General features: G+C 43.2%; 1 protein-coding gene across 1 annotated transcript in view; it reads right to left on the reverse strand.

Moving 5' to 3' along the window:
- Positions 1–27,537, reverse strand: part of LOC143353226 (uncharacterized) — a 499,638-nt gene that overhangs the window by 113,543 nt on the left and 358,558 nt on the right. Inside the window, exons 4-6 of the mRNA XM_076786388.1 lie at positions 15,218–15,356; positions 11,554–11,618; positions 1,476–1,727 (exon numbers count right to left, since the gene is read on the reverse strand). Coding sequence (XP_076642503.1) covers positions 1,476–1,727; positions 11,554–11,618; positions 15,218–15,356 — 456 coding nt within the window. The remainder of the gene's footprint in view (positions 1–1,475; positions 1,728–11,553; positions 11,619–15,217; positions 15,357–27,537) is intronic.

A 27,537-nucleotide genomic window follows, 5' to 3' on the forward strand; every position in this document is an offset into this window, starting at 1 on the left:
CGGAGCGATTTGCAATTCGAACGAGCCCGAAGTGAAGTCAAGGTTGTATTGCGAATCGAGGCTGCGAGTGCACGCGAAAGTATGTCGCTGGTTAATCCTGAACTCAAGATCATCGATAAGTGGTGCTCGAGAGACGCTTCGACATGCGTTTATCATTTTCTCGTGGCTTTCGGTCGTTCCGTTTAATTTTCCGCCGCAGAAACCGTTCGGCTCTCAAATCCCTTATCGGATGTGCGTCTAATGGCGAACGTCGGCACCCTTCGCCGGAAATCGAGCATCCATGGGGCTGGCTACGGGGGTGGTCGCAGGGGGCAACGACTAACGAATGCACGGACGAAAATCACTTCTAATCGCGACGCCACCCCTGACCCTTTCGACGATTAATTCACCGAGGGGGCCGAGACTTTGCTGAAAGTTTCGAGCCTTATCGAACACTCCTGCCTGTGAATATCTCGGGACTCGGCGTGGATGACTGAAGTCTCACTATAGCCGAATACAGCCGACTACAGACGGCTGTAGACGATCTTCCGACACGTGACAGGCCAGTGATAATTTTTTTTAGAGCAGATAAAGACATTAATCAGAGCGAGGGAGTTTAACCCTTTGTAATGGGGAGAAAAAGACTTGAACGGTGACAGTTAGGATTTTTTTTTAAATGTTGGTGGACTATATATGAAATATATAGTTAATAGCTTATATATAGAAGTATGTTCATGTAAAGTTTCGTTAAGAAATATTGACATTTGCGAACAAAGTGATTAAATTTGGAGGTAAATGAATTTTTAACTCTTTGGTGAGTGCTCTGAAGTAAAAAATAAATATTTCTTCCCGAAATTTAATTCAGTATCTTGGTTTGAGTATAGGGGTTTATCAAAAGTTTAACTTTTTATTTAATTTTAATAACGCTGAAAATCTCAGAATAACTGAATACTGAGATCATTTTAAAATAATTAAAGCTATATTAATTAAACCAAAGCTATCGGTGTATATTGTCGGGAAACCAATCTTATGTTTTATTAATGGTGACCCAGTGAGAATTTCACATGTTACGAATGAATAGTAGAGCCATCGTGACTCATTCCCTCTCATTGCCGTTTAATCTTTAAAGAGACACCGATCCTAACCGAACGTATTCACAGTTACGACCGAACAGCATGTCATTTCGTAATTGCTATTAGGAAAGCGTCCAGAAACTTCCAATCAATATTGCACAATACACCGTGCATTGTTAAAGACACATGAACCAGCGATCACTGGATTTTAAATAAACATGAAATCACATCTTCTTTCAGCGCAGCCGAGCGAATTCCACCGGAAACTCCGGATCTTCGGGGAATACAATCAATCGACGGAACAGAGGTAAAAACGAGCTACAAAAAATCAGCAACAACGAAACAGAAAACCGAAAAAAAAAAATAGACCGCGTCCTATTTACATTCTCGTGCGATTGGTGGAATGTCGCAGGAGCAACTGACCTGCGCTCTCCGAGGCGAGGATGTCGGGGCACGCCTGGTATCTGAAGAGCAACCTGCTGTCGTCGGTGCAGGTGTCGACGTTGCTGACGGGAATAGAGCAAGTCCCGTAGCCTCGGTTGTACGAGAAGGTCATAGGGCCTCGGAAAGGGCATGGGACAGGTGTCGCCTCCTCTCGGAACATCGAGTAGAGCAGAGCATCCCCGGTGATGGACGAGCACAACGAGGCCAGGGAGCTTCTGCTGTTACAGTAAGCTGAAACAATGGAAACATCGATTAACACCTGTACACTGCTCGTCGGAATTTTCTTAGGTTAACACGTTGACTGCCATGTCACCCATATGTGGGTGACGGAATTATTTGTCCAGGTTTTAAAATGAATTTTTACATTAATATATTCATTGTACTAAATTTTATTAGAATCTGTACAATTCAAGAAGGTTGGAGGACTACTCAATATCTTACATTTAATTTTTTTCAATTTTTATTTCATTAAATAACACTGATTTCGTCGAATTTTTGAGGTTTCTAGTTTGGCAGTCAAAGTGTTAATATGTCAATGTTCTTAAAGTTTTTCAATATGTTATAAATTGTACGTAATCATTCTTCTCACAAATTCATAAAATTCACAATCTACTAATCACTGCAATCACAAATTAAACCGTAGTACATGTGAGAAGTGTTTCTCGTTTGGTGTAAATATTAAAACAACAATGTCGACAATGTTATGTTGTAGAGCCCCGAGACTTCCACCGGATTGCAATCGTTGGGAACGGTAGGAATAGTGATTCAAAATCGAGCATCTTGGGGACGCGGCACTGGTCGGTCGTCGACCCGAACTCTTGGCTCTCGATCCGGAAACGAGTTTTCTTCGGGAAGGAAAATTAAAAAGGAGACCGGCGCCTTCTGCGACAAAGAACCGTGTCAGAGAGAGAGAGAGAGAGAGAGAGAGAGAGAGAGAGAGAGAGGGGGGGGGGGATCGGTACGCAACGTATTCGTGCTGGGGTGGGTTCGGCTGTTTTTTTCTCGCGACACCTGCGCGCACCACTACCACCACCATCAAGAGAGGAAAACTTCTGGGAGCCGACTCTCTCTCGCCTCGCCACTTTGCCAGCCCGGTAAGAAAGAAATCGCGGCGAATATCCTACGCGAAAGTTACTTCGGCTATGAACTTCCTACTCCGCGAGGATTCGTCATCCTGCCTTCCTTCGCACTTTCCGCTACCCTTTTACCAACCCCCGAGACCTCGACTTCCACGGGAAAAGACCTTATGGCTGCGAGGAAGTTAATGCGCCGGGTGCCCGAACATTTATTACGGAACGATGCACGGAATTGTTTTAATACCCTCCCCTCCCCTAACCACCTGAAGCTTACTAATTGGATTTTCAATCATTCTTGCTGTACCACGGGAAAGGTTAAATCATTCAATAGCTCAGTATTAGACTGCGGATTTTATCAGCTTATCACAAAAATGAGTAGGTGGCTAAAGAATATTGAAAAAATTTAGAAGTATTATTACACTGTTTTCCACCTACTACACTTATTAACCCATTCGCCGCGCGCAGCACTGTGGTCCAGATCGAGGAATTAGCTGTTGATTTGATAAAAAAGCAACTTGCTCGTATCGATGTTTATCGCATGTATGTTGCTTCTTAAATGTCCGTGACATTCCTAAGCGTTAAATAAGAACTGTACGTAATGGGAACAATGTTTCTTCTAACTGTCGTTTATAGTTTCAATTTTAAAAGGGTTGAGGAAGAAAATAAATTTCTACTTCATTACAGTTTGCTGTAATTCAGGTAGAATATTTTTATCTTGCATGAGCAGTGGTAGCAAAGTAGTATAATCCATTACGTAGATTAACTTTTATATCTTGTACCTATAAGTGGACTGAGGATCTTCATGCAGAATAAAAATTGTTGGCATCGATCGCGAGAAACAGTATAATCGTATAGACCTTTATTTTCGCGTTTGCCACTTTGGAAAAAATTATTCAAATAGAAGGATATTTATTTGCAGAGCGGGGCGGGGCGGGGCGGGTTGGAATCAACAAAAAACCGTGGGCAGAAAGGTGGAAAGAACGAATGTAATTTTCAAAGCGTGGAAATGGAAAAAGTGCAATGTCGTGTCTTTCCCCTATTCCCAAGTTTCCCCCGGTGTTTCGCTCGGCGGGCTCATTTATTTATTTATTCTCGCGTGGATGCCCGGTCCCGTGTCACCCTTTCGTTTTCCGCGGAGTAAACGCGAAACACTCCCCCTTCTCCGGCGAGTGAGCTCTCCTAAAATTTTCATCGTCATTTATTCGTTATTAGGATCGACTTGGTTCGTCCGAGCGCGCGTCGTTTCAACATAATTAATTCGCCCTTTCCCGAAGCCACGTCTCGCTGATTAATTAGCCTCGTTTTATTTCCCCCGGTCACGAATGATGGGGTAGGAGGGGGGGGGGGTCGACGGATAGAACGATCGCTAAAAAGGGCCACGTTAGGCAAATTAAAACGAATTGTTCCCTGTCTGGCTGTGTTTTGCTTCGGGGTCTCGCGAAATCCTTGGCTCATGGCTCGTCGCGAAAGAAACGAAATTAATTAACCTCTCAAAGGGTCGTTCTTCGACGGTGATCAATCTCAATAGAAATCGCGGTCGGCATCGATCGAAAAATCAACCCGGCTAAATAGAAGAAGAATCGAGTAATTGGGGCACGCCTGAATCGCTGACAAATGTGTCTGACCAACGCTCGACAGCTCCACTTGAGAATGGAAGCGCTCCAAGTTTTTCGCCGATTCAATGGTTAGACTAAGACATCGATGCTGAATCAAAGTCGTCGGCGAAACGGAACGGTACTGAATCCATTGCGAACGTTTTATTCCTTTATTTTTTTGAAATTTCATCTCTCAACTTTTTAGAAATGTACAAAATGGAATTCTTCTTTTATTCTGTCAAACTGTGAACGCTCGCGAGCTTCTCTAATGAAAATCTTACATTTTAGGTTGTGGATAAACATTTTCTTTATCTAGTATTCTATTAAAAATTGATCCATTTGTTTAAGTAATAGGATTATGAACGAGGCAAGGCTGGCAGAATGGAAGTGCAAAATCCAAATGAATGAATATGAACTCTGCCGATCAAAAAATCGGCTTTACGCATTTTATCTTTCCATTATTTAAATAATAAATCTCACAGGAGATTTTCTAATACAAAAAAAATTATTGAACACGCTAAGTGCCCAGCCCGATTTGCTTGCCGTTCCGTTCAGACCCAGACTCGGCCGTGTTAACGGGTGACATTTAAAATATCCACACCTTTGTTCACGTTGTCCAATAACTTTTTAATATTATAGTATTTCTCTTAAAGCATTGACTGAACAAAACCGATGTCCCCTAAGCGAAATCTTTAGTCTCACAATCAGTATGCAAGGACAGACCTGCGCGGTGCTGTAACATGAACCTAATATCTGTGGCCGGTCCTTGAGGACCGGCTGGGCCCGAACGGAAAGTCTAACCGCGGTCCCCACGTGTTAAATCGTGAATATGTTCCCTCAGGAAATGTGTCAGTCAATTTTGTACACCAAGTATTGTCATAGCCATCGTACAGAAAATCAGACACTTCACCTAATACATTTACTTTGAAGCCAGAAGTAACGTAAACGCCGGGGGTTGGAGTTCGTAAGTAATCCAGGTAAAAAACAAAGCACGTTCCGAGAGAGAGAGAGAGAGAGAGAGAGAGAGAGAGAGAGAGAGAGAGAGTGAGAAATTAGAAAGGCTTAAAAAGTGGAATCCCGTGTCCCGAAGCGGACTTATCCGTGCGCGAACTCTTGCGCGACAAACTGGCTCGCGCGGCGCTTGGCGGCCAATTAAATTTAAAACGCGCTCTCTGTCCTGACAGTAATTCCAGACACCCTAAACTTTCCATCGGCTCGAGCCTGCTTGGCCCGGGCATGGCAGTCGACGTTCGTTGAAATCTTTCCAGGGACAGAGCGTCGGAGAAAACTCGCGACGAAGGGAACACGCGAGAATCGCCTCTTTTTTATTTTCCCCCGCGTGCGGCCGGTAATGAGAACAGCGTCGGAGAAAACGAGTTGACTTTTTTAACGAACGCGGGGAAACGACGCCGCGCTCTGGAAGGGAGGGGGGAGCGCGGCTTAACCAGGGACCTTTGCACCGGTGACCGGCGCTTCTGTTGCCGCTTGTTGCGAAAATAGTCCCGCGTTGCTCGCCATTCTAATCTGTCGGCCGACACTCTTTCTTGATTTTTCGCTGTTTCCCGTTTTACGCTGGACCGTGTACCGTGGGTTCAGTGTTTCTTTTCGGTCTTACACTAATCGGTTTAATTTTGAGATTTTTATTCCATTAGATGCGCGATTCTTTATCGTACGCAAGATTAATACTATTCTGAGTTGGATACTGTTCCGTCGTAAAAACCCTCTGCGAAGGGACATCTGCACGACCGTGAAGGTCAACTAGACTAGCCACCCGCGGCACAACCACCATGACCGCCATAAAGAACCTACCATAGTTTAGAGTAGTCGGAAATCCGAATAAAACTCAGCTGACGAGCACATGCTGAACTGCGAACCGTTAGCGTACCGAAAATAGGTTTATAGCCGTAGCCGCCTCCAACCAAATGTACATCTACTCCTACTCTTCCTAATTTTCCACCACTTCCAACACCTTCCAAAACACACCTTTCAACCAATCATAGACAACATTCTAAGACCACACCTGCCTCCGAGCTTTCCTAATTTCTATACGATTATAGCAATATCAGAACTGTTTGAAACACCGAACTTCCAACAGCAAGCCAAGTCTTGCATCTAGCAATGACCCTGCAATCATTCGCCGTCAACCTGCCTAGTCGCGATCCGATTTTACCCCATTCCGGAATCGACGCGACACCACAGATACACAGGGTGTTCCGGTAATGGTGGTACAACCGTGGAGGGGATGATACTATACGAGAAAATATGGAATGAATTGTTTTCATTTGACGCCTTGTATCCGAGAAAATCGAGTTTGAAAATTCGCCGAACACGGGGGCTACTGAACAGGAATCGTCTCACGTGTCTGATCATGACGTACTGATTCTACTTCTTACAAATGCACGCAAACTTGACGGATTTCCAACGTCGATTTCGAAGCCTGAAACGAGATAGTTTATTCCGTATTTTCGACGTATTTTCTCATGTAGAATGACCCTCTCCACGGAGCAGCATCAATACTGAGACAACCTGTATATTTTCTGCACGGGAAGATTTGATTCACATCTATAAATCTGTACCTTTAATTGCAGACTCCCCTCACGACCAATCACTCGCAGGTCTAACTCACATCTATCCACGCAATTACTAAAGTAACCCTAAAGTTGGAGGCGAGGTTAGGGAAAGTGACGAGTACCTCAGAATTTTTTTAGATTTTTTAGAATAGTAAAATAATAAAAAATAATGCCCGTTAATGAAGAACTTTGCCGGCGAATGGTTAGAGAGGATAAAAATAAATGGCTCTATCCTAAAGACCACCATATTCCACAATTCCGAAATTTCCCTTAAACCTCAGAATTTCAAGATATACTTTATATTATATTTTCTGAGGTGTTCGAACGGACAATATAAGTTAAATTAAAATTTCCAGCTTTGTCAAGAGGAATTTTTGAAATCGAATTCAACAGGGTGATTCTAAGTGAAAAACCGAGGGAAAATGTGTGATAACTTCTTTTCACACCAGGCTCCGTTTTCGAGAAAATTGACATTGAAAGTACACATCCTCGCGGTAAGTAGAAACGGCCAGCCATAGCCAGCCAACCGGAGAATCTTCGAACGCGATTATCTCGGAAACGGTGAATTATATCAGAAAAATTCTTTTTACACTTCCAATTCAGTTTTTGAAGTAGAATCAGCCCCTATAGGTTTCATCGTCGATTTCAGAATTTGATCGAATCACAATTTTCTTAGATTTTTTAGAATAGTAAAATATTTATTGGGATATGGGTATATATAATAAAATCACACTCTTTATCTGTATACGAAATAGAATTTATATTTCAATAGATTCTCTAAAAGCGCGTTGTCAGACACGTCTTTACGGTTTGAGAGCAACGTCGCGAATGAATCAAGAAATCGAAAACAGAGGAGGAACAGTCCAATATGAACAACTGAGGATCGAGGGTCCCATGCCGGGGACAACATACAATGTATATTAACTGCAGATACAATGTATATCAAAAGCCGATTCAAACGATCCTTCCTTCTAAAGAAATAACAGATAAATTTTGTTCTATTTATGAAGTAAATTCCAACAATAATAAAAAATAATGCCCGTTAATGAAGAAGAACATTGCCGGCGAATGGTTGGAGAGGATAAAAATAAATGGCACTATCTTAAAGGACCCAAAATCGTCGCCAAACATCCCGAAAGGTTTCCCCGCAACGAACCCCATTGAACCCCCATCGACCCAACCATGGGAGAATCATGTTTGTGCGACCGATTGCCGAAATCCGATCGAACAACACTGAATCGCGCGGTACAGCGAAAGATAAAGCAACAACGCCTCGACAGGTGGAGTTTGGGATCGGAGCCAAACGGTGGATGAAAGAAGAGGGTGTACCCGATATACACAGGGTAAAAAAGAAGGGGGCACCGACCTCTGGTACCGCCCCTGCTGTCTCGCATCCGCATTTTTCGACGATTTGTCAAAGTCCCTCGAGTCTCCCTCTTCCACTCCTTCCCCCTATCCACGTTCGCTATGTCACCCGTGGATGCTCTCTCTCTCTCTTTCGCTTTTTTTATCGGATTTTAATCTGCATAGTGTCACACCGCAGATACCGTCGCCTGCAGGCTGCATTCGAACCGTCAGCGTGCGGGAAAATGTGGGTCGTTTCTGTGGAAAACGGGGGAAGATGCGGACGGTCGGTGACAGCGGATCGCGGGGGTGGAAATAAAGGGATCGTGTGTGAGTGTGTGTGTGCGTGCGCGCGCGCGAGGGAAAAGGCTCGTCATGCTTGAGGCTACCAAATGAATGGAAACTGCGGACTTCCTTGATGACGGTGATACACGGGCCCGTTGCGTCCTGAATGCCGACGTCCCGAATAAAATTGGATGAACGGCGCGCCGCGCCGTGGCTACCTTCCTTTATTTTCAACCGAGAGATCCTTACTCGCAATCGGACCAGCTGATATCCGGGGATGTCGACCATCATGCAAACCATTCTTGCGAGAATTGTTGTACGACGACGGTTCGTTAGGTAACTCGCCAAACAGAAAATTTAGAGATTCCTTCTGATTCTCCTTTGTGACTCGTTAGAACCCTTTGCGATTCTATGTTGGGCCAGATTCGACGTCCGATAGTTCCTTATTTCATTGATTCTCACCACATTCGTCAACAATGTCACGATTACACGGTAGAAAATTTTAGGGTTTTCTACTTGTTCTAAACAGATTAACCCCTTGCCCTACAATATCGAGTCAGACTCGTGATGCAGATTCTGAACGGAGTCTAATAAATACGTATGTTATTAATTTCCTTTAACACGTTAGCTGTGATGTCATTCACATATGATTGACAGTGATTATTGACTAGGTTTAGACATTCATTTTTATTGTGACATATCCAGATAAACCGAATTTTATTAAGATCTTTAGAATTCAAAAGGGTTAAAACAGCATCCCCTATAACACACTTGAAATTTCTAGTTTCACTTTCATTAATTAAATTACTCTGATTTTGAAAGAATCTCTGGGAATGATATGTGGCAGTTAACGTGTTGAACCGAAATCAAATTCTATATTGTTGTAGTTGATACATATCCTTTGGAGAAAACACGGGCACACAATGAATATAAACTATCTTTTTCTTTCCTATGAAATTCTGAACGATGAAGAACTTTTAATCATTATAATCACAAAATAAATAGTAGTGCAAGGGGTTAAGAGCGCTAGCTATGCCAATATTAATGAACTGAATGATGAATTTATTTCTATTAATGAATTTTATAACAAGCTCTGAAGTAAAAGAAAGGAAAGACGTTGGACCGCGAAGAGTTACAGGGGTGTTCTGCCGAGATACATGAGCTTGAGGGGAATAGGGTGAAACATACTATGAAATTGAAATTCGCCCTCTTTCCCTGGGTAATCTGGGTCGTTTCCATCACTAATTTTTTACTGTTCTAGACTGTCAAGAAATCTAAACAAATTCTGGAATACGTGCTAGAGTCCCTACTTCAATATACAATCGTTGGAGCGTTAAATGTTTAACGCACTAATAGGAAGAAATAAATATTGACATTTCGCTCCGGACATGAACTCCGAACATAAAATATGTCATTTGTTAATTTACATAGAAATTTCTGTTCTTCCGTCTACTCTGGGCACTCGTAGGCTTCTCGATCGCACAAGATGTCAATTATTTAGCAATTTGTTTAGCAATTGATAGCACGATTATCTGGGTCAGACCATTACCTATACAGCTTCTTTCTCGAGACAATACTGTCTGCATTTATGCAGATTAGATTCGAGTTAGAGCCACGAGCGAAGAAAGTGCACAGCGCACAGACGTTCCCGTTTTTCTGTGTGATTTTTTTTCGCAAGCCGTACATCTTATTTCCGGAGGATCAAAGTGTCGTTAGGAGGTTTAAAAGAAGCAGGACCGGGTAACCGCATCGTCTATGAGTAACACCGAGACGAATAAAATGACGAGGAAACTACGTTTCACGATCGTAACAGGGTGAAAGCATCCCCCACGCGCGGAGACGCGTCAAAGTAGGCTAAAAACCCTACGGGATTGAACGATTTTGCCGAAAATCCTCCCTCGGAGCTTGCCTCGTGCCTAGTGATTTTTCGAAGCGTTCTCCTCTAAAAAGAAAGAGAGAGATATAGATTCGTTTTGCCGAGGAAAGTTGTTGTTCTATTCGTAAGAACAGAGAGCGGCTGCCTTCTAATATTTAATACGCCCTCGATCTATCGTCTGACATGTGGGTCAAGACGCTTCTTGCTAGCGAGTAACGCAGCTTCCGTAGGATCCACGAGCCCTATATGGGTCAGCATAAGCAGCGACCCGAGGATCTATAATTCACCGGTTCCTTTCGCGGATACTGCACTCGATACTCCGTCCAGCATTGTTCAACTATCGATTTGCATCCGTCTACGATGCTAGTTATTATTGTTAGAGGCGAGCGTTTCGGCCAGAAGGACGTTGGGGGCTCTCTTGACCTCGTCGTCTTGCTCCGGTGCGACCATTGTGCGACTTTTTGTTGCACTACTTAGGGGAGGATTTATTAAATTCGACGTCTTTGTCGGCGGAACGAATAGACAGCGAATCTCATGAGTCCTAGAACATTGTTGACCTAGTAAATACCGGGGAGTCTTCGTTCGCAAGATGTGCAATGACGATCGCGGGTCAGAGCGGACCCAGCGGCCGGTGGATAAATTTGAAACAAACGGAGATAATTCAAGGTCTGGCGGACCACGGTGCTTCGAATCCGCGCAATAACCTGTATCCCACGCGAAGACGATGCTCGATAAATATCCGGAACGAGAGCCATTATCGCGTCGCAGAAACTTCGCTATCCATTCCGTTGACGGCGTATTAACGAGGCGCGGGGCTGATTGCACGATAGAATCCGGCGAAGTGCTCTCGATTTCTTTTCCCGTTGTAAACGAGGCCCCCGTCTCGGAATTAGCAGAACCGTTCTCCTGTTTCGCCAGTCTGTAGTCCCTCTCCCCCTCCCCCAACCCCCGATCCCACCATTCCCCGGTCGTTCCCGTTTGCACAACGAACGAAAGTCGTTAAGTTCTTCCCGGAGAATTATTCCGGCAGCCGTGTTGCGCCCCTTCTCCCCTTTATACCCCCCACCCCACCCCTTGTCGCCCCGTATCCCCTCCCACTACAGAATCGTCGACGGTTTTCTTCTCGTCATCTTCGAGCTTTTAATTACCGATCGGCATTCTAATTAATGAATGGATTTCCTCGGGGCCACTGGGAAATCGTTATCGATCGCGCGAAACAACTGCTACGACGGGGGTTGGAGCGATGGGGGCGGGGCGCAGGATCAACGGGGAACAGATACTCTGCAATGGTTTTGGCAGAATTGTACTTACTTTCTTTGTATTGGAGAACGTTCGAGTGCTTCTCGTGAATGACGACGCAACGGTAGCAGGATTTTCTGCAACAGAAAAACGACGGCTTTCAATGCTTCCGAGGGTGTTCCTTGCGAATTTGAATGGGAACAACTGACCCTCTTAGCCTAATGATTTTATAGCGACAGGGATTAGGCAAATTATTCTGGATCCTTCGGTGAAGAATTAATCTGTTTTATTTTTTGTTTCACAATTTTTTAATCTGTCGGGTTTACAATTTTCTCTCTCGAATTTCTCTTTCTTGTGCAGCAACCCCTTCTCAACTGAACCATCATATTTTAAAATTTGTGATTAGTACTTCTGGGGTTGTTGCATTCCTTTTCGTATAGTCACAGGAATTAGAGAAATGATTCGGGATCGTTGAGCGAAGGGTATATCTGTTATATTGTTTGTCTTACAATTTTTCAGTCGGTATGGCTCTTTCTAGGATTATTTCTTGTGCAACAACCCCTACCAACCGTCTGTATTTGAGAAATTTCCAGACATAATTTTGACGTATCCTTTTAGAATTCTGAAAGTTATCTTTCAAGGGAATACGTTGAGAAACTATACTTTATCCGATAGTCACGAATGCAAGATAAATCGCCTTCATCTTTCATTCGAAAAGGTGAAGATATCTATCTCCACGTTCGAATGAATCCTGGGCCGTATAGAAAATTACTTGCACGTTTGAATAAAGATAAAACCTCGTCCTCACCTCCTAGAATAAAAGATGGAACCCGATCTATCTATTTCTCTTTCGTTGGCCGAAACTTTCATTTAGATAAAAAGATCTGGAGATCAATTCTTCGCCTGGGCTTAAAAATTAATTCTTCTGATAATCTATTTCAATGTAGCCTTCATCATCTGAAGTAGAAAAGATGCAACAAAATATATTTTTCATTAATTTACCAAAGATTTCCTTCAGATAAATTAATAAATCGCTCGTTCAGGTTTTACAATGATTTGTTCTTGTTCTTCATTGGGATGTTTAAAGGAATGTATAAATTCGAAGCTTGTAATGTCTGGTAGTTGAATGAATTTTGTAGGGTTTTTCGGAGGAAGGGGATGGTTTGGGAAAAATTTGGACAATGGACGAGGGGCGGGAATCGCGCAGCCCGGGATCCAGACGATTTATCGTGTATCCGCAGCGCACGGTTTGAACTTCGAGACTGAAAGTTACCGCCGCGGCGAAACTTGTTCCATTACGTTAGTCAATTTAAGGCGAAAGGCGGAAAGAAAGTTCGCCGCGTCATTAGTCCTCTCGAATCAACTGTTCCCCCCTGACGGAAGGCTTCTCGTTCCACTGTCGAGGTTGCTCTCGCACCGACTCAGTCATCTAACTCTGCCAAACGAATGCTGTGCATCAACCGGGGACCAATTTACCCTACTGTCATCATTGTTTCCCCTACTTCGTCATTAACCCCTCCAAAAACATTTCAACTACCGTCAACACAATTTATGCACTATTTAAACCATATGACCAACTAACTACACGATCACAATCATATTCTTTATTTGATCTTTCTCTTTTTGAAACACAAGCTTAGCTTTTCGAAATATCAGCTACATGCTATTTAAATCATATGATGAATTTACTATGCCCTAATTATTTTCCTATATTTGATCTTTCTCTTTTCGAAACACAAGCTTAACTTTTCCAAATACCAACTACATGCTATTTAAATCATATGATCAATTTACTATGCTATAATTACTTTCTTATATTTGATCTTTCTCTTTTTGAAACACAAGCATAACTTTTCTGAATACTGAGTATATGCTATTTAAATCATATGATCAATTTACTATGCTATCATAATTGTTTCCTTATTATACCAGTCTATGTACTATTGAAATATATGGTAGTCGAGACTTTATAATGTGATATGATTAAGGATATAATTCTCTTGAAAACTACTGCCAGATGAATGTCCAATTAATCTTAATTTGATAAAGAAATTAAATAGACTCGCAGAGAGACACTGTGTGTTTTATTTCCAACATATATTCTTATCAATTATTATCGTCTACATCTGTGTCAGTTAACGTCTATTCAAACTGAGCGAAACTCGATTAACATGCAGCTAAATTTTGGGTGTCTCTCGTGAGTGTACACCTCAAAAATTCATTCCAGATGAAGTTATAAATCATAAATAGACCAGAGAACATCATAGATCTTCCATATGAATTTCTATTTCAACAGATAATTTCATAGAACCTAGAATAAGAGGATAAACGGCCTCGTTGAGCAAAACTAAATTAGCAACTTCTGAAGTATTCATTAATGTGAACGTTTCCTTCTATTTCATGATCTCCTTCGCTGTTTAAAAATGTTCTTCCCATTAAACTAGTAATAGTAACGAGATTAGAATGCATTAAAGTCCATAGTCTCTTTCGTTTTAAAAATTGTTTCGGTCTCCTAAAGAGTGTAGTTATATTGAAAATAAATCAGGAGCGCTCTTGCATTGGCGTTAACGATTTTTCGAATTTCATAAACTGACTGATGATTCGGGAAAATTCGGGAAAATTCGAGAAAGTCAATGAAAATCGCGTTTCCGGTTTTCCCGGTCGCGGGAACTTCGATTTCTCGCCGCTTTTGCAGGAGGCGACTGAGCAGCGAACGCGTTAATCGTGTACAGTAGAACGAGCACTGGCTGCTCAGACCCGGCTCGATCAGTTTCCTTTGCGGCTGATCCGATCGGGCTCGATATTCAAATTCAAAGATAATATTCACGGGCGGATTCGTCGCTCGAATTCGAAGCCCGTGGGCTGTGTCGCAGCTCCCTCGTCACTTCCGGCGGTCTTTTCTCTTTCTTTTCCATTTTTTTTTGTCTTTCCTCCTTTTTATCTCGCTCGTCGGCGTATCGATCGGACACTTTGCAAGCGAGCCCGATAGGAATCTCCACGAAAAGTTCGGGCAGCTCGTGTGACACGAGCATTACGCGGCGAAACGACGACGTCGACGAGGAAGACCAACCCCCCCCCCCCAACCCTCTCGCGAGAGCCACGTCTGAAACCCCCTCTCCCGCGCAACAAACCCTCGCTTTTAATCCCTTACAGCCCTCCGGCGAAACTCTATCCACCCGTGAACGTATTGCCACCGAGTCCCAGTGTCACTGTTTTTTTCCGCGCGTCGACACGATTTTTCCACTTTCCCGGAAACTTTCCTATTCCGGGGCCGTGGACGATTAACCCTTGTCTTCAAGGCCACCTCCGTGCCGCCCCCATGGCGGCCACGAAGTGTTTTAGCGGGTGGAGAGCTTAATTTTTAATAAAAATAATGATTTTTAGGCAGAATTTAATTGAGGGAAGTTGATTCGAGGATACTTAGTTTTTGGAGGATTTTCGTTCGTGTGTAAAAATTTATCAGGTTTCATCGTTTAACGTCTCAGCTATTGTTAGGAGACTGTGGATCTTTATGCAATTTCGTGTTTGAGCAGTTGGAGAGTTTAATTTTTGCACAGAATCTAGTCGAGGAAAGTTGATTTGAGGCTATTTGGCTTTTGGTGTAAAATGTTTAAAGTCTCATGGGCTAGTGGGAAACTTGGGATCTCTGTGGAATTTTCTATTCACACTAAAAAATCTAGAGGAATTCATCACTTCAGGATCATACTATGTGTTGTGACGTTGATGGTGTACTTACTCGTTCACTAAAAGGAACTTGTCGCCTTCGTTGTGCAGACACCTGCCTTTGCCTGATAGCTCGTTTTTCGAAATCATGATTGGATGGGTGACTCCGCTTTGAAACCAGGTGCCCTCCCATCTTGGTGGAAACGTGCATTCTGAAACAATGAACGAGCAAACAATTAGCCAAAGCTATCTTCGTGAACCTAGCACTGTTAATGATATTAAATTACAATATTACAATTTGTTTCTTGCTGAAATAAAAAAATGTTAATTAAATACTGTAACCCAGGAATTAGGAACACTCTTTAGATAGCAACATTTTTACAATTCCATGTACACAAATCATTTTTCCTACATGTACAGACTTAAACAATGCCAATAAACATTTCTTTTTTTATAATGAATACAACTAGATAATGATCTGTTTAAGAATTTTTAGAAACCATAAAAAGCTCTCTTTCATTATTTGAAGAACAATCTTGTCATCGTTAACCACAATGTATTAAAAATATCGTATCAAACTCGTGGAAAAGATTTTAAGCTAAATTTAACAAATATGAATATCGCTCTCGTCTTCTTAGCTAAAATTAGAGACTCTTCCCCTGATGTTTATGCATTTATACTTTACCGTGCAGAAGTCAAGAAAACGAGGGTTGCAGAAATATCTCCCCCAATACTACTACCTTTACTGTAAAAATAAATTTCCACGTAATACCAATCACCAGAAATTCGCCTCCAAGGTCTGAAAAATTACACAAACGTCCATAGTCCAATTAAAAATACTCAAAACCCCACATTAAACGCATATATTGAATAAATGAGTAAAGTAGAAGTCTCAAACGAAATATAGCCACGGACAAAACAACATTCGCATCTTTTTTTCAGTTTCTTGTCAGTTCGAATGTCTAAATGTGATTACGAATTTAAAATTGTTACTTCTAGTGGCCAAATGATCAGAGAAATAAAATCGTACTTCTGGTAAAAAGAAATGGTTAACATTCACATTTAACAAATCATGATAAAAATTGAGAACTTTTACGAAGAACGAATCAAATTTAACTCAAACATCACATCACATCACTCAGATCTCATTTAACTCAAGTTGACTCTTATTAAACTTTCTTTCAAATAACTTTGTATTGTAAAATTCAATGTAATATAAAATTCTCTTTCAAATAATTTCTTACTATAAAAAATTCATTATAATATAAAATTCCCTCCTAAATAATTTTTATTATAAAAAATCAATGTAATATATAATTTTCTTCCAAATAACTTTTTATTTTAAAATTCAATGTAATATGAAATTCTCTTTCAAATAATTTCTTACTATAAAAAATTCGTTCTTCGTTTTTTTTTTTTTGAGCCTGGACTCAATATACAAAAACGATGCAATTTCCAATTAATTCGCTGACACGAGACATAAATCAACCTAGCCAACTGAATCACCAAAAAAAAAAAAAAAATCCGCATTGCCAACCGGACCAATCAGATCGGCTGCAAAAATCGCGCGGCGAATCGTCATCTCCGTATTACAGGACTCGCGTCGCTGGGTGCACGACATATCGATAGCTCGTCAAAAAGCGAGCTTAGGTTCCGGCAGTAAGCCGAAAGCCGGCGAGAGACACGGCGCGCCGGAAATCGTGATATCGCGGCGGAAAAGGACGAGGAGACGACGTAATATTCCCGACGAAGTAATTCGGGACAAATCGTAGCGGGGCACGAAGACAAAAGGGGTGTTCGGCGACGGGCGCGAGTAAGGGTTGAAAACGGGCGTATATAGAGGGATGGCGTTGGCGGGGGGGGGGTGGAAGGAGGGAGCGGGAAGCACAGACTGGAAGGGAGCATAACCATGGCGTCGAGATGGGAATTCCCGGGACGGGATAATCCCGGGGGCGAAGCGAATTTCCGGAAACTACTGCTATAGCACGGAAGGGATACATCCAGCCGAGTTATCGACGATAATCGAAACCCGGGGACGTCCCTCGTGCCTCGTCCCTTTCTCTCGGTAGAAGTTCGCTGCAAGCGGACCCTACCAACACCTGACTGTGCAGTTCGATCCGTGAGAAAACCGGGTCCGCGAATGCGTTTTCGCAAAATCGAAACTCGCCGCAAAAATTCGGACATTCGATCGATCGTCGGTAATCCGAACCACGGCCGTTTATGCAGAACGATACCCTTCCGATCGTGTAAGAAAAGTTGAAATTGAAGGGAGGCTTCCATTGGGCTTCAAAGTTTCCGAATAACCCTGTTCGAAGTCGTTTCGCTGATTTATCAAGCTGTAATGGCGACGTTGCTTTTATCTCTATTTTATACGTTCTTCTATTGGTACCTTTACCTGTGTTCACAGAGTGGAATCACTCTAATCTTCGGACTATATTTTCTTGGAATTTATTCCTTAATTTTCCATGAAAGTTCTGAATGCTTTGCACCTGATCGACGTCTTTAATTTTAGCTCAACTCAATGTTAACACTCTGTACGTTCATTCGTAGCAGACACTGTTGTTGAATAGTTGTTCCAATGGTTTTAATGTTTCATGCGTCCCTTGTTAGTCATTGTTGTTATAAAAGCATCAAGATCCCCAGTCCATTTATAAGCTAATATATTTTTCTTGTCGAATAAAAAAAAAATTCAATTACGTTCGCTCGCATACACGTCTTCACTCGCGTCATTCCCTGATAAGGAAAGGGATCGTTCGATGTTTTCGGCATCTACTTAAGGCGTCGTTTCCGTAACAGCAACGTAGAACTGTAGACAGTAGTAGTTAAAATGAAGACTAAAAAGTCAGAAACACAAAAGTGTGAAAGAGAAATGATACTTCGATTGCATAAGGATGGAAAATCATATAACGAGATTGCAGAAATTATAAACAGAAGTAAGTCTACAATACATTATATTATTAAAAAATCAAAAAATGAAGGAACAATTGCGAACAACGCTCGATCAGGTCGACGAAAGAAATTAACTGAAAGAGAACAGAAAATTATCATTCGCGAAATAAGAAAAGATCCTACTATATCCGCTCCTAAACTCACTAATATGGTAGCTGACATGTTTCATACAGAAGTTCATTCCGAATTATGTCGACGAATCTTACGAAATAATGATTTTCATGGCAGTGTACCACGAAAGAAGCCATATATTAATGCGGTAAATCGAAAAAAGACTGGCTTTTGCAAAAGCATATCTCAATAAAGATCATTTTTTCTGGGATAAAGTCATCTTTTCGGATGAGTCTAAATTTAACATCTTTGCCTCAGATAGTCAAAATTATGTTTGGAGAAAACCAAATACGGAATTGGAAATTAAAAATTTACACCAAACAGTGAAACACGGAGGTGGATCGGTTATGGTGTGGGGGTGCATGGCAGCAAGTGGCACCGAAAATTTGGTATTCATTGATGGAATACTCGATAAATATAAGTATTTAAATATTTTAAGGAACAACCTTAAAGAAAGTGCCCGTAAATTAGGATTATTGGAAGACTTCCACTTCCAACAAGATAATCCCAAGCATACTACAGGAATTGTGAAAGAATTGATCATATATAACACACGACATATGTTAACTATTCCACCGGAAAGTTCAGACATAAATCCAATTGAAAATTTATGGGCTGAAATCGGAAAAAGATTAAATAAATATCAAATAACTTCAAAGGAGGTATTGAAACAAAAAATCATAGAAGTATGGAATTCCATTGAGTGTACTTTTACAAAATCATTGGTTTATAGTATGGAACGTCGATTGAGACACATCGTTACTGCTAAAGGTGGTCCAACAAAATATTAACATTAAATAATGTAATAATATATGTAGCGTTCGAATACTTTTGTGAGTCACTTATTATGTGTGTTTCTAATAAATATATCATAACTTCTGCCTACGTTGTTGAATCCTTTTCAAATTTTACTGACATAATCTTGAGACTTCCCCCGTACTGTAGATGCCAAATTGTTCTATACAGATTAGTTTAGTATATCTTATTTTATTCATTAAAATTTGTAAACGTAAGCGTTCGAATACTTTCGTGAGCCACTGTACGTATATTGCAGAGAGATTCTCTTAATTTCGAGAGATTTAGTGTTCGCATCGAAAAAGAGGCTCTGGACAGACGTAGCAAAGACATGTACAAACACGGTGGTATGCAGTTTTAATTGATTACTTACTTATTTAAGACGTAAAATGTCTAGAAAAAAAGTCACAGCGTAACATAGCGTGACAGTCAAGGCCAAATGCCTGCCGGCCCCCTTAAACCGATTCAGACTTAGAGTGACTACCTTAGTCGGAATGGAGCAACCAAGACAGTTTTATGGGCTGACAATGAGATCTGATTAATTATGGTCTAACAGACGTTTTCATCGGTATAAAGAAGAGTGGGCAAATTCGATCGACTGTTCAAGGTTAGCAACCCCGAAGAACGATCGCAGCCGGTGCCGTCTAGCAATTCCGAGAGTCCTCCCATTACCGTCAGCGTTTCCAAGCTTCAATTCCGCTCCGGCGAGCCTTTACAGACACTTCAGCGATAGCGGCGCACGAATATCGTGCCGCTAAACGCCTCGTACCGTATAAATCCATCGCGTGGCAGCGTAGCTTGTCAACGAGTGCCCGGCAATTCGAGTTCCACTTCTAGCTGCCGGGGAGAAAAATCGTAGAACCGGATCACATCGCGTGTTCGAATCCGCGGAGCGTAGACGCGGAATGCTCGAGCCTGGACAGCCGATGAATAAATCAATCGAGCAACGTTTCTCTTGTTCCCTTCTAATCCTGCAAGCTGTGTCTCTTTCGCGACGAAAAACGGCCTCGGCAGTTATGGCACTGACGATAAGTGGCGGTATACGGTATTCTACTTGTCTCATTGTCGAAACGTCCATATTTCTCGAACGCGAGCTTTCGATTTCTCTTTGAAGCGCGCGCGCTGGGCCGATTCTACTCGGAAGCAGACCTTTGATTCCGACCGTAGTTTTTCGAACGAAATTGTAGTAATTAATGACCTGACCTTTTGTGAACGAGGATTTGCGATAAGAATACGAAGAATATTTCTTATCTTTTTTATCTGAGAATATTTTCCTTGAAGAGAAAATTAATTGCTTGCAACTTCAGAAGTTAGGTGCGTACTCAATGTCCCCAATATTAAATAAAAATCTCACAACTTCCTAAACAGTGTGCGTAAGGCTACAATTTTGCTAGGATGCGTCCTCTTTCGTGATTCTTCATCGTCCTACTAATTGCCTTTTATTTACTATTGTTAACAGGGTATCAGCTGGATCGCACAACAAACGCATCCAAAATGAGAAGAACCAAGAAGACCACAAGTCCCTACGGTGTCGACAATCGAAATGATGTGACTCCGCTACTCGCGCGACCTTGAGACAGATGGATCTCTTCAGACAAGACGACTCAGCCTTCGTTCTTCTTCTAAATTAGACCAGTAAGTGGAACAACGAAGCTGGCTTCGATTTGTCCCGGGGATAAGCTAGCAAATAAATGCTGCCGGAGGTGGACGGGTTCGCAGGCGGTAATGAGGGGTTAATTAGATTTGATTCCAGGGTAAAAGGAGGAAAAATATTGTTGCAGAGGGACAGGCGTTGGCCCGGGGCTCTCCTCGCCGCGTCTTTAAGTAAGAGGTTCGTAAATAAAGACTGTTGTTGCCGTTCGCGGAGCGAGGCGAGGCTGTTGATTCATCTAATTGTGGTAATCGTTTTCGCGTCACCGCGGGAACACAAGTCGGGAACAGAGCCCCGGGTACTCCGAAGAGAAAATAATCGAGTTGGATTCGTCTTTGACGATTCCGCCAGCCCCGACGACGGGGCGAAGGCGTCGGTTACTTTGCTCCGTCGGTTTCGTTTCTCCTCCCCCTCCCCCGTTCTTTTTCCCTTTTAATGGGACGCTCGGTACGCGAAGCGGCTGGCTGCCTGGTTGGTTGGTTGGTTGGTTGGTTGGCGTTCTTCACGATGGAACAGATGTCTCCTCCTCTCGATGCGAAATGAAAAAAGAATTTATCTCTCCCCTCCCCCTTTCCCGGGGAGAGGGGTACTTTCGCTCACGCGGACAGGGCTGGCTCGTGGAATAATAAAGAGCGGAGGAGAAGCCGTTTCATGCGGTCCCGCTGTCGGCGGTGATGCTGCTGGTACTGCTGGTAGTTGCTGCTTATCTACGGCGGACGGCTGATATTGACGCGCGTCATTCCGAGAAGTGTTCCCTCCCCGACGACGGAAATGCCTCTTTTTAAATGATTTGTCCACGATGCGGCTCCCACAGTAGCGAAATATTTTCTAGTTTTGGGAGATAAGGAAAGGGACTTGGGATGGGATTCTGTAGGGAGAGATGTAGGGCAAGGAGGATGTGTGAGGATTTAGGGAAGGATCGTAGGATACGGAGGGATTCCAATGGGGGAGGTCAGGTGCTTGGGAAGGGTCTAAGTAAGGGACTGTATTAGGATCCAGGATGAGAGGGGGATCTAGAGATGAAGATGGATCTACGGATGGTAATGAGTTGAGAATGTTACAACAGTATCTTCGAATTCTTGAAATGTGCGTTTTACGATCGATCTACTCGTTGTTTGTCGTAAATGCTATCATACAAATTCGTGGTGGTACTTATGGTAAAACAACAGTGTCAGCGTTGAAACGACCGTAATATAAGGATCAAAAGAAACTCATAACCAGAGTCAAACTGCTCCAGTTTTTCCGGCTCGCGTGCCCTAAAACAGGAATAACAGCCGTCGTTCGACCAACAAAACCGCCCCCATCGAAAGCCAAAACACGAAATTTCGGTGTCCGCATCCCGCGGTCCCGATCCATAAATCCCGGGTAAACAATCGGCGAGCACGCGACGCTATTTCACCCCCTCGAAGACGGGGTCAGACGGTGGCGGCGTGGCCGTTCGCCGGCACGCGACGGGGGTCGATATTTACGCGAGCAATCCCGCGGCCTTATCGTTTAACAGCATCGGAAGGCCGAAGATTCGATTCCCGCGTGTCCGGGGGACGAGGCTGGTTGGTAACCGCACCGGCCGTTTTTTCCAGCATCCTCCCCTCCCCCCGGCTCGATTCCGCGACACCCCCTCTTGCCGAGGGGGTGAGAATCTCCATCGCGACTGGCTGGTGCGAATTGTGATTACGGATTTCGAGTCTCGCGCGCGGATTTTACGAGCCCGCCGTGAATCGCTTCGTTCGAACCCCAGCCACCCCCCGCCTGCAGCCAGAAACTCCGAGCCACCCCCGTTTTATGTAGAAGAGAGAGAGGGGAGAGAGAGAGAGAGAGAGAGAGAGAGAGAGAGAGAGAGAGAGAGAGAGAGAGAGAGACGGGCAGGAAGCAACGCCCGGCATACGAACCGCATGGAAATAAATAAATGGCTAGGGGGTGGCCGGCGACGGGGGATTCGCTCTAGGGACACCCGCCACCTGCTATCGATTTCACCCTCGAAACACAGAACCACCGTCGATCCGACGAATCACTTCTTCTCCACACTGCTCTCTCTCTCTCTCTCTCTCTCTCTCTCTCTCTCTCTCTCTCTCTCTCTCTCTCTCTCTCTCTATCTCTATCTATGTCTCTATCTCTTTACCCCCCCCCCTCTCTCTATCCTGCTTCTTGCGATTCCGTCGGGAATCGGTCGCTTGTTCCGCAAGACGTACACCGGTTCCTATTGCTACCGCGACGCGATCTCTTATCTGCACTGCGAAATAGCTTCGAGGGCAACTGTTCGGCCTGTCAAGGGCTTCGGTGACGAACATAGACCAGCTCCTCTATCGACACAACAATGCCCCCTCTTCCTCTAGTCGCAAGACGAACTTCGATTACCAGCCTGCTATGCATTTGTCGCAACAATAAATAAGTGTAATTTAACCATTTTGGCGCCGTATCTCCTAGGAATGGTAGACCGAATTATTTGTCTAGATATAATTTTTGTGTTAACATGTTCGCTACCAGCATTTACACCGAATTCGTGTTTTACGTCAGCAGCCCGGGTTTTGTCGTGGTCGGGACACTATTCTTTGATGCACGTTGAAAAGAACAGCGATAGTCACCGCCATTTACGGTTCGCCGCGGTCTGTAAACACGTCGTTATTCGTGCGTCCTATGAGTTATCTGTCAAAGTCACAACGGGGAAATGATGCCGACGAGACCCTACTTTTCTTTGATGCAGTGCTGAACGTAGAAAAGGACAGCGAAGCTCACGGTAGTGAGGATAATTCGACGACGCGACAGCTAACTTAGAGGTCTCGGCGACGTGTATCCCGGATTCACTGTATTTCGCTGTATTTATGATCGACGAGGGAGCCCGACAAGCGTTAAAAGAATGAGAACAACCTCATTTGAAATTGCAGCGCTATCGATCGTGATTTTCAACATTTAATGTTGAATAGCGGGAAGATGAAATCAGAAAGGCGAGTCTCGACGACCGTAATACGAACAACGGGCAGGAGCCGATAAACTTGAGCCGAGTAAATTGAAAAGCTGTAGGTAGCCGCAGCCACCGAGGCTGATTGAAGATTCTGTTATCAGCGGGAGGGTGAGCGCGGAAATAGACGGACCGGAAACCGGCGCGGCGCGCGAGGAGAAGGAAATGAGCAGGGGAAAACAACGTAATTCATCGACTGCCCGTGGTTTTAATATCAATAAATTCGCCGATATCTTCTAATGACACTTTAGAAGTGACTGGGCTGCTCCGAGATGGGGCTGGAACGAAATTAATGGAAGATCTTCCGCGGAAAAACCGGGACACGCTTCTGTTTTTCTAGTGTCCGTGCACAATGGATCGCGAATGCGATGGGGATGATTGTATACTCGACAATCCGCCGCCCCTTTTTATTAACTTTCAATTTTACAGGAAGAAGTGGCGGAAATTGAACACGATTGACGCGGACTTCGTTTTGAAAACGATAAGACTCTTCATTTAAACGTGCAGTTATAAACGAATGCGGTCAGCCTGAAGGAACTGTAATTGAATCTTGATTATGCGATTATACTAGTACGAATCTCATTGTCAGTGATCTTCGCACTTTTTTATTATCTGAATTTGAATTCCGAAAAAATGATCATCAAAATTATATATACTGAATATATACTAAATTATACGTATTATATGAATAAGGAATTACGGCAGCACTGGGACTAATTGTTCAAAATATTCAAGTAGCTGTTCGCTTAACTGAACGTCCACATCTCTCTGATTGATTCAGACCACGTGTTAGCGTATTTAGAAACGGAGAGATAGTACCGTGCGTACTATCGTAATTTATGTTTAAAAAAGTCATATTAAAAACTTAATATTAACCAAGTACAACCGTGGGTGCCTGCTACAATATTCATTAAAATCGACACCCGTCACGCAGAAAGAAGGAATTGAAATTGATCAACTGCTCGTACAATATTCATTGACACCTCGCAGCTATGTTGGAGTTATGGCAATTTCGACGAAAAATGACGCGATACGGAGATGCAACACAGCACGAGACACGGTTTAATTCGAAATTTACCGTACCCGTCCAGAGAATTATATTTCACCGTAGGTTTCTATTCTCCCGGCAATCCGAGAAGAAAAAAGGAGAGCTCGGCCGGACAATGGAAGAACAGTGTCCGGAAGTGGCGCGTATAAAACGAGAATGACGACTGGACGTTCCGATAAAATGCATCGGAAAAGCGTCGTCGCGCGAAGGAGTCTCGGTATATTCGCAAGCGCGAGCTGTTTCGCAACAGCGGGACCGTGGGATAGAGTGTCGATTCGCGAGAATCCAAGAACGTTACTTTTCGTTAGCCAAACGACTCCCGGCACCGGGCCGGGGATTTGTGGAGAGAGAGAGAGAGAGAGAGAGAGAGATCGCGCGAAATTACGCGGAGTTTATTCTCACGGACGAGTCATTACTTTCCCGCGACCTCCTTACACCGTATCCGGCTTCCTCCGCTCCATTCACCGGGCGAATAACGATCCCTGGTGGCTGTACGTCTCTCCGGAAATGGGCCGCGTTCTCCAATTGGACAATGATAATAAGGGTAATAGCGACAGGAATAATAACGACGATGATTAGAAGAATCGAGCGGAACGCTTCCCTGCGATGCGACGACGAACACCGTCCGGTCGCTTTCCTTCGCTGTGAAACACGAATACTTTGGAACGTGACAGACCTTGGAAACCATAGGTTGACTCCCTAACCTCGTTGGACTATAGTGACGATGATCTTGAAGTTCTGATAGTTGGAGAGAAGCAGAAACGCCATCGAATGACGGTAACCTTGTGCAACCTCATCTAGTCGAGGTTTCTCTTACTAGGAAAGAGGAATTTGGATGTTTAATTCACATCAAACATGTTCAAACATTTCATGTCGTGATCACTCGTCTTCAAGCAGCTTTCAAACAGCAATTACTGTAAATTTTACCAATGTTAACCTCATCTAAAGGCTCTTCTTGAGGTCCTCTCACAAGGAAAGAAGAATTTGAGTGCCTAATTCACGCAAACCTGCTCAAACATTTTATATCGTGATGACGCGTCTTCAAATTGCCTTGAAACAACAATTTCTATCAATTTTATAGATGTTGGTCTCAGTAGGAATGAAGAAACTGTGTGTTTAACTCACTTCAAACCAGCTCAAACATTTTACATCATGATGACACGTCTTCGAATTGCCTTCAAACAGCAATTTCTATAAGTTCTATCGATCTTAGTTCAATTTAGAGGTTCCTCTGGAGGTTCTTTCAGTAGGAACGGAGAAACTGTCTATTTAATTCACTTCAAACCTGTTTAAACATTTCCTATCGTCTTCGAACAGTCTTCAAACAGCAATTTCTCTAAATTTTACCGATGTTAGCCTCATCTGGAGGCTCTTCTTGAGGTTCTCTCACTAGGAAAAAAGAATTTTGACGTTTAGCTCACTTAAAACCTGCTCAAACATTTTATATCGTGATGACACGTCTTCAAATTCCCTTGAAGTACTAATTTCCATCAATTTTATGAATATTAGTCTCAGTAGGAATGAAGAAACTGTGTGTTTAACTCACTTAAAACCTACTCAAACGTTTCCCAAAATGTTCAAACATCCTCAAACAACGCACAAACAGCAACTTCAATCAATCCCACATTCAACCATAAACTATTCCACGACAAACTCGAGTGGACACTTTCAACAGAATGAAGCGAGCAAGAATGTTCATGGAGTTATCAAACAAGTTCAAACGTCGACAGCGAAGTAATTATTACGCTATTATCTGCTGAGCAGGCAGATAATAGAAAATGCTACAAAGTATCCAGTCTTCCCATTCAAGCGTTTTCCGTCAGGGAAAATCTCCGAAAGAAACTATTTGACGTCTAATTAGATCATTATCCTCCCTTTCGGAAAGAGGAGAAGCCCGGGACGAAAGAAAATATTAGAATCCGTAACAAGCATTCTTATAATTCCTTCGTGGAATCCGCGATTCTACTTTCGTCGTTTAAACGGCAGAATACGTCTCTGTCTCGTTACAGCGGACGAATCTGTTTGAACGAGCCGAACAGAGACGTGAATATTTTACGGGATATTTCATTCATCGGGCAATGGAAAATTATTCTTCGCCCGATAAACGTCCAGAAAGTACGGCCGCACAATGGCGTCGTTGCTTTTTGAAATTTATTGGCGCCCGCGCGCGCGCGCTTTCTACTTTTCCATTATATTATCCCCGGGAAAAATCTCCTCGATCTTTACTTGTTAGCAAGAACTATAGCCTGTTCCACTTTCCACAATCAGCTTGCGCCGAACGTGACTCGAATGTCCGTGTTTCCCCTCCGCGGCCGGGCGCAACGTTATTATTATTGATTAACATTCGTTCCTTCGTGGCTTCCGGCCACTGTTCGCATGATCCGACCACTAGACATCCTTCCAGAAATATAATATACCATGTTAACGCTGCATCTACCGCTGCCGGTCAAATCGCCGGTGCCTGGTGTTCCGTTGCACAATCGTCGAAGCTGATTAAATTATTAGAGTGTTGCTGCACGCAGATTTGCAACTCGCAAACGTCGATACTTCGTGAAGGAATAATGAGAACTCAGCGTAGCAAGGTTTCCGTTTAACAATTCACTGTTTCAGAGCAGAAGTCAAATAAAAATACCCTTCTCATTCCAATAACTTCGTCGGTTTGAGAATTATACAGAATGTTCCAAAAAGGTTGTATTTCCATGAAATGGGTGATTCCGGAGGTGACACTAAGTAACTTTTTCCTTTGCAAAAGTGTTCTCCGCGGCTTCGTGACGGAGTTATTAACGAAAAACGAGGACCAATCGGAGCACGGCTCGGCGACAGGTCCACTCAGCGTGGCGTTGGCATTGGCCGAGCCGGAATCCGTCCGGTGTAGCCGCGCTG

The sequence above is a fragment of the Halictus rubicundus genome, chromosome 4 (assembly GCF_050948215.1).
Source record: "Halictus rubicundus isolate RS-2024b chromosome 4, iyHalRubi1_principal, whole genome shotgun sequence".
In the NCBI taxonomy this organism is placed as follows: Eukaryota; Metazoa; Arthropoda; class Insecta; order Hymenoptera; family Halictidae; genus Halictus; species Halictus rubicundus.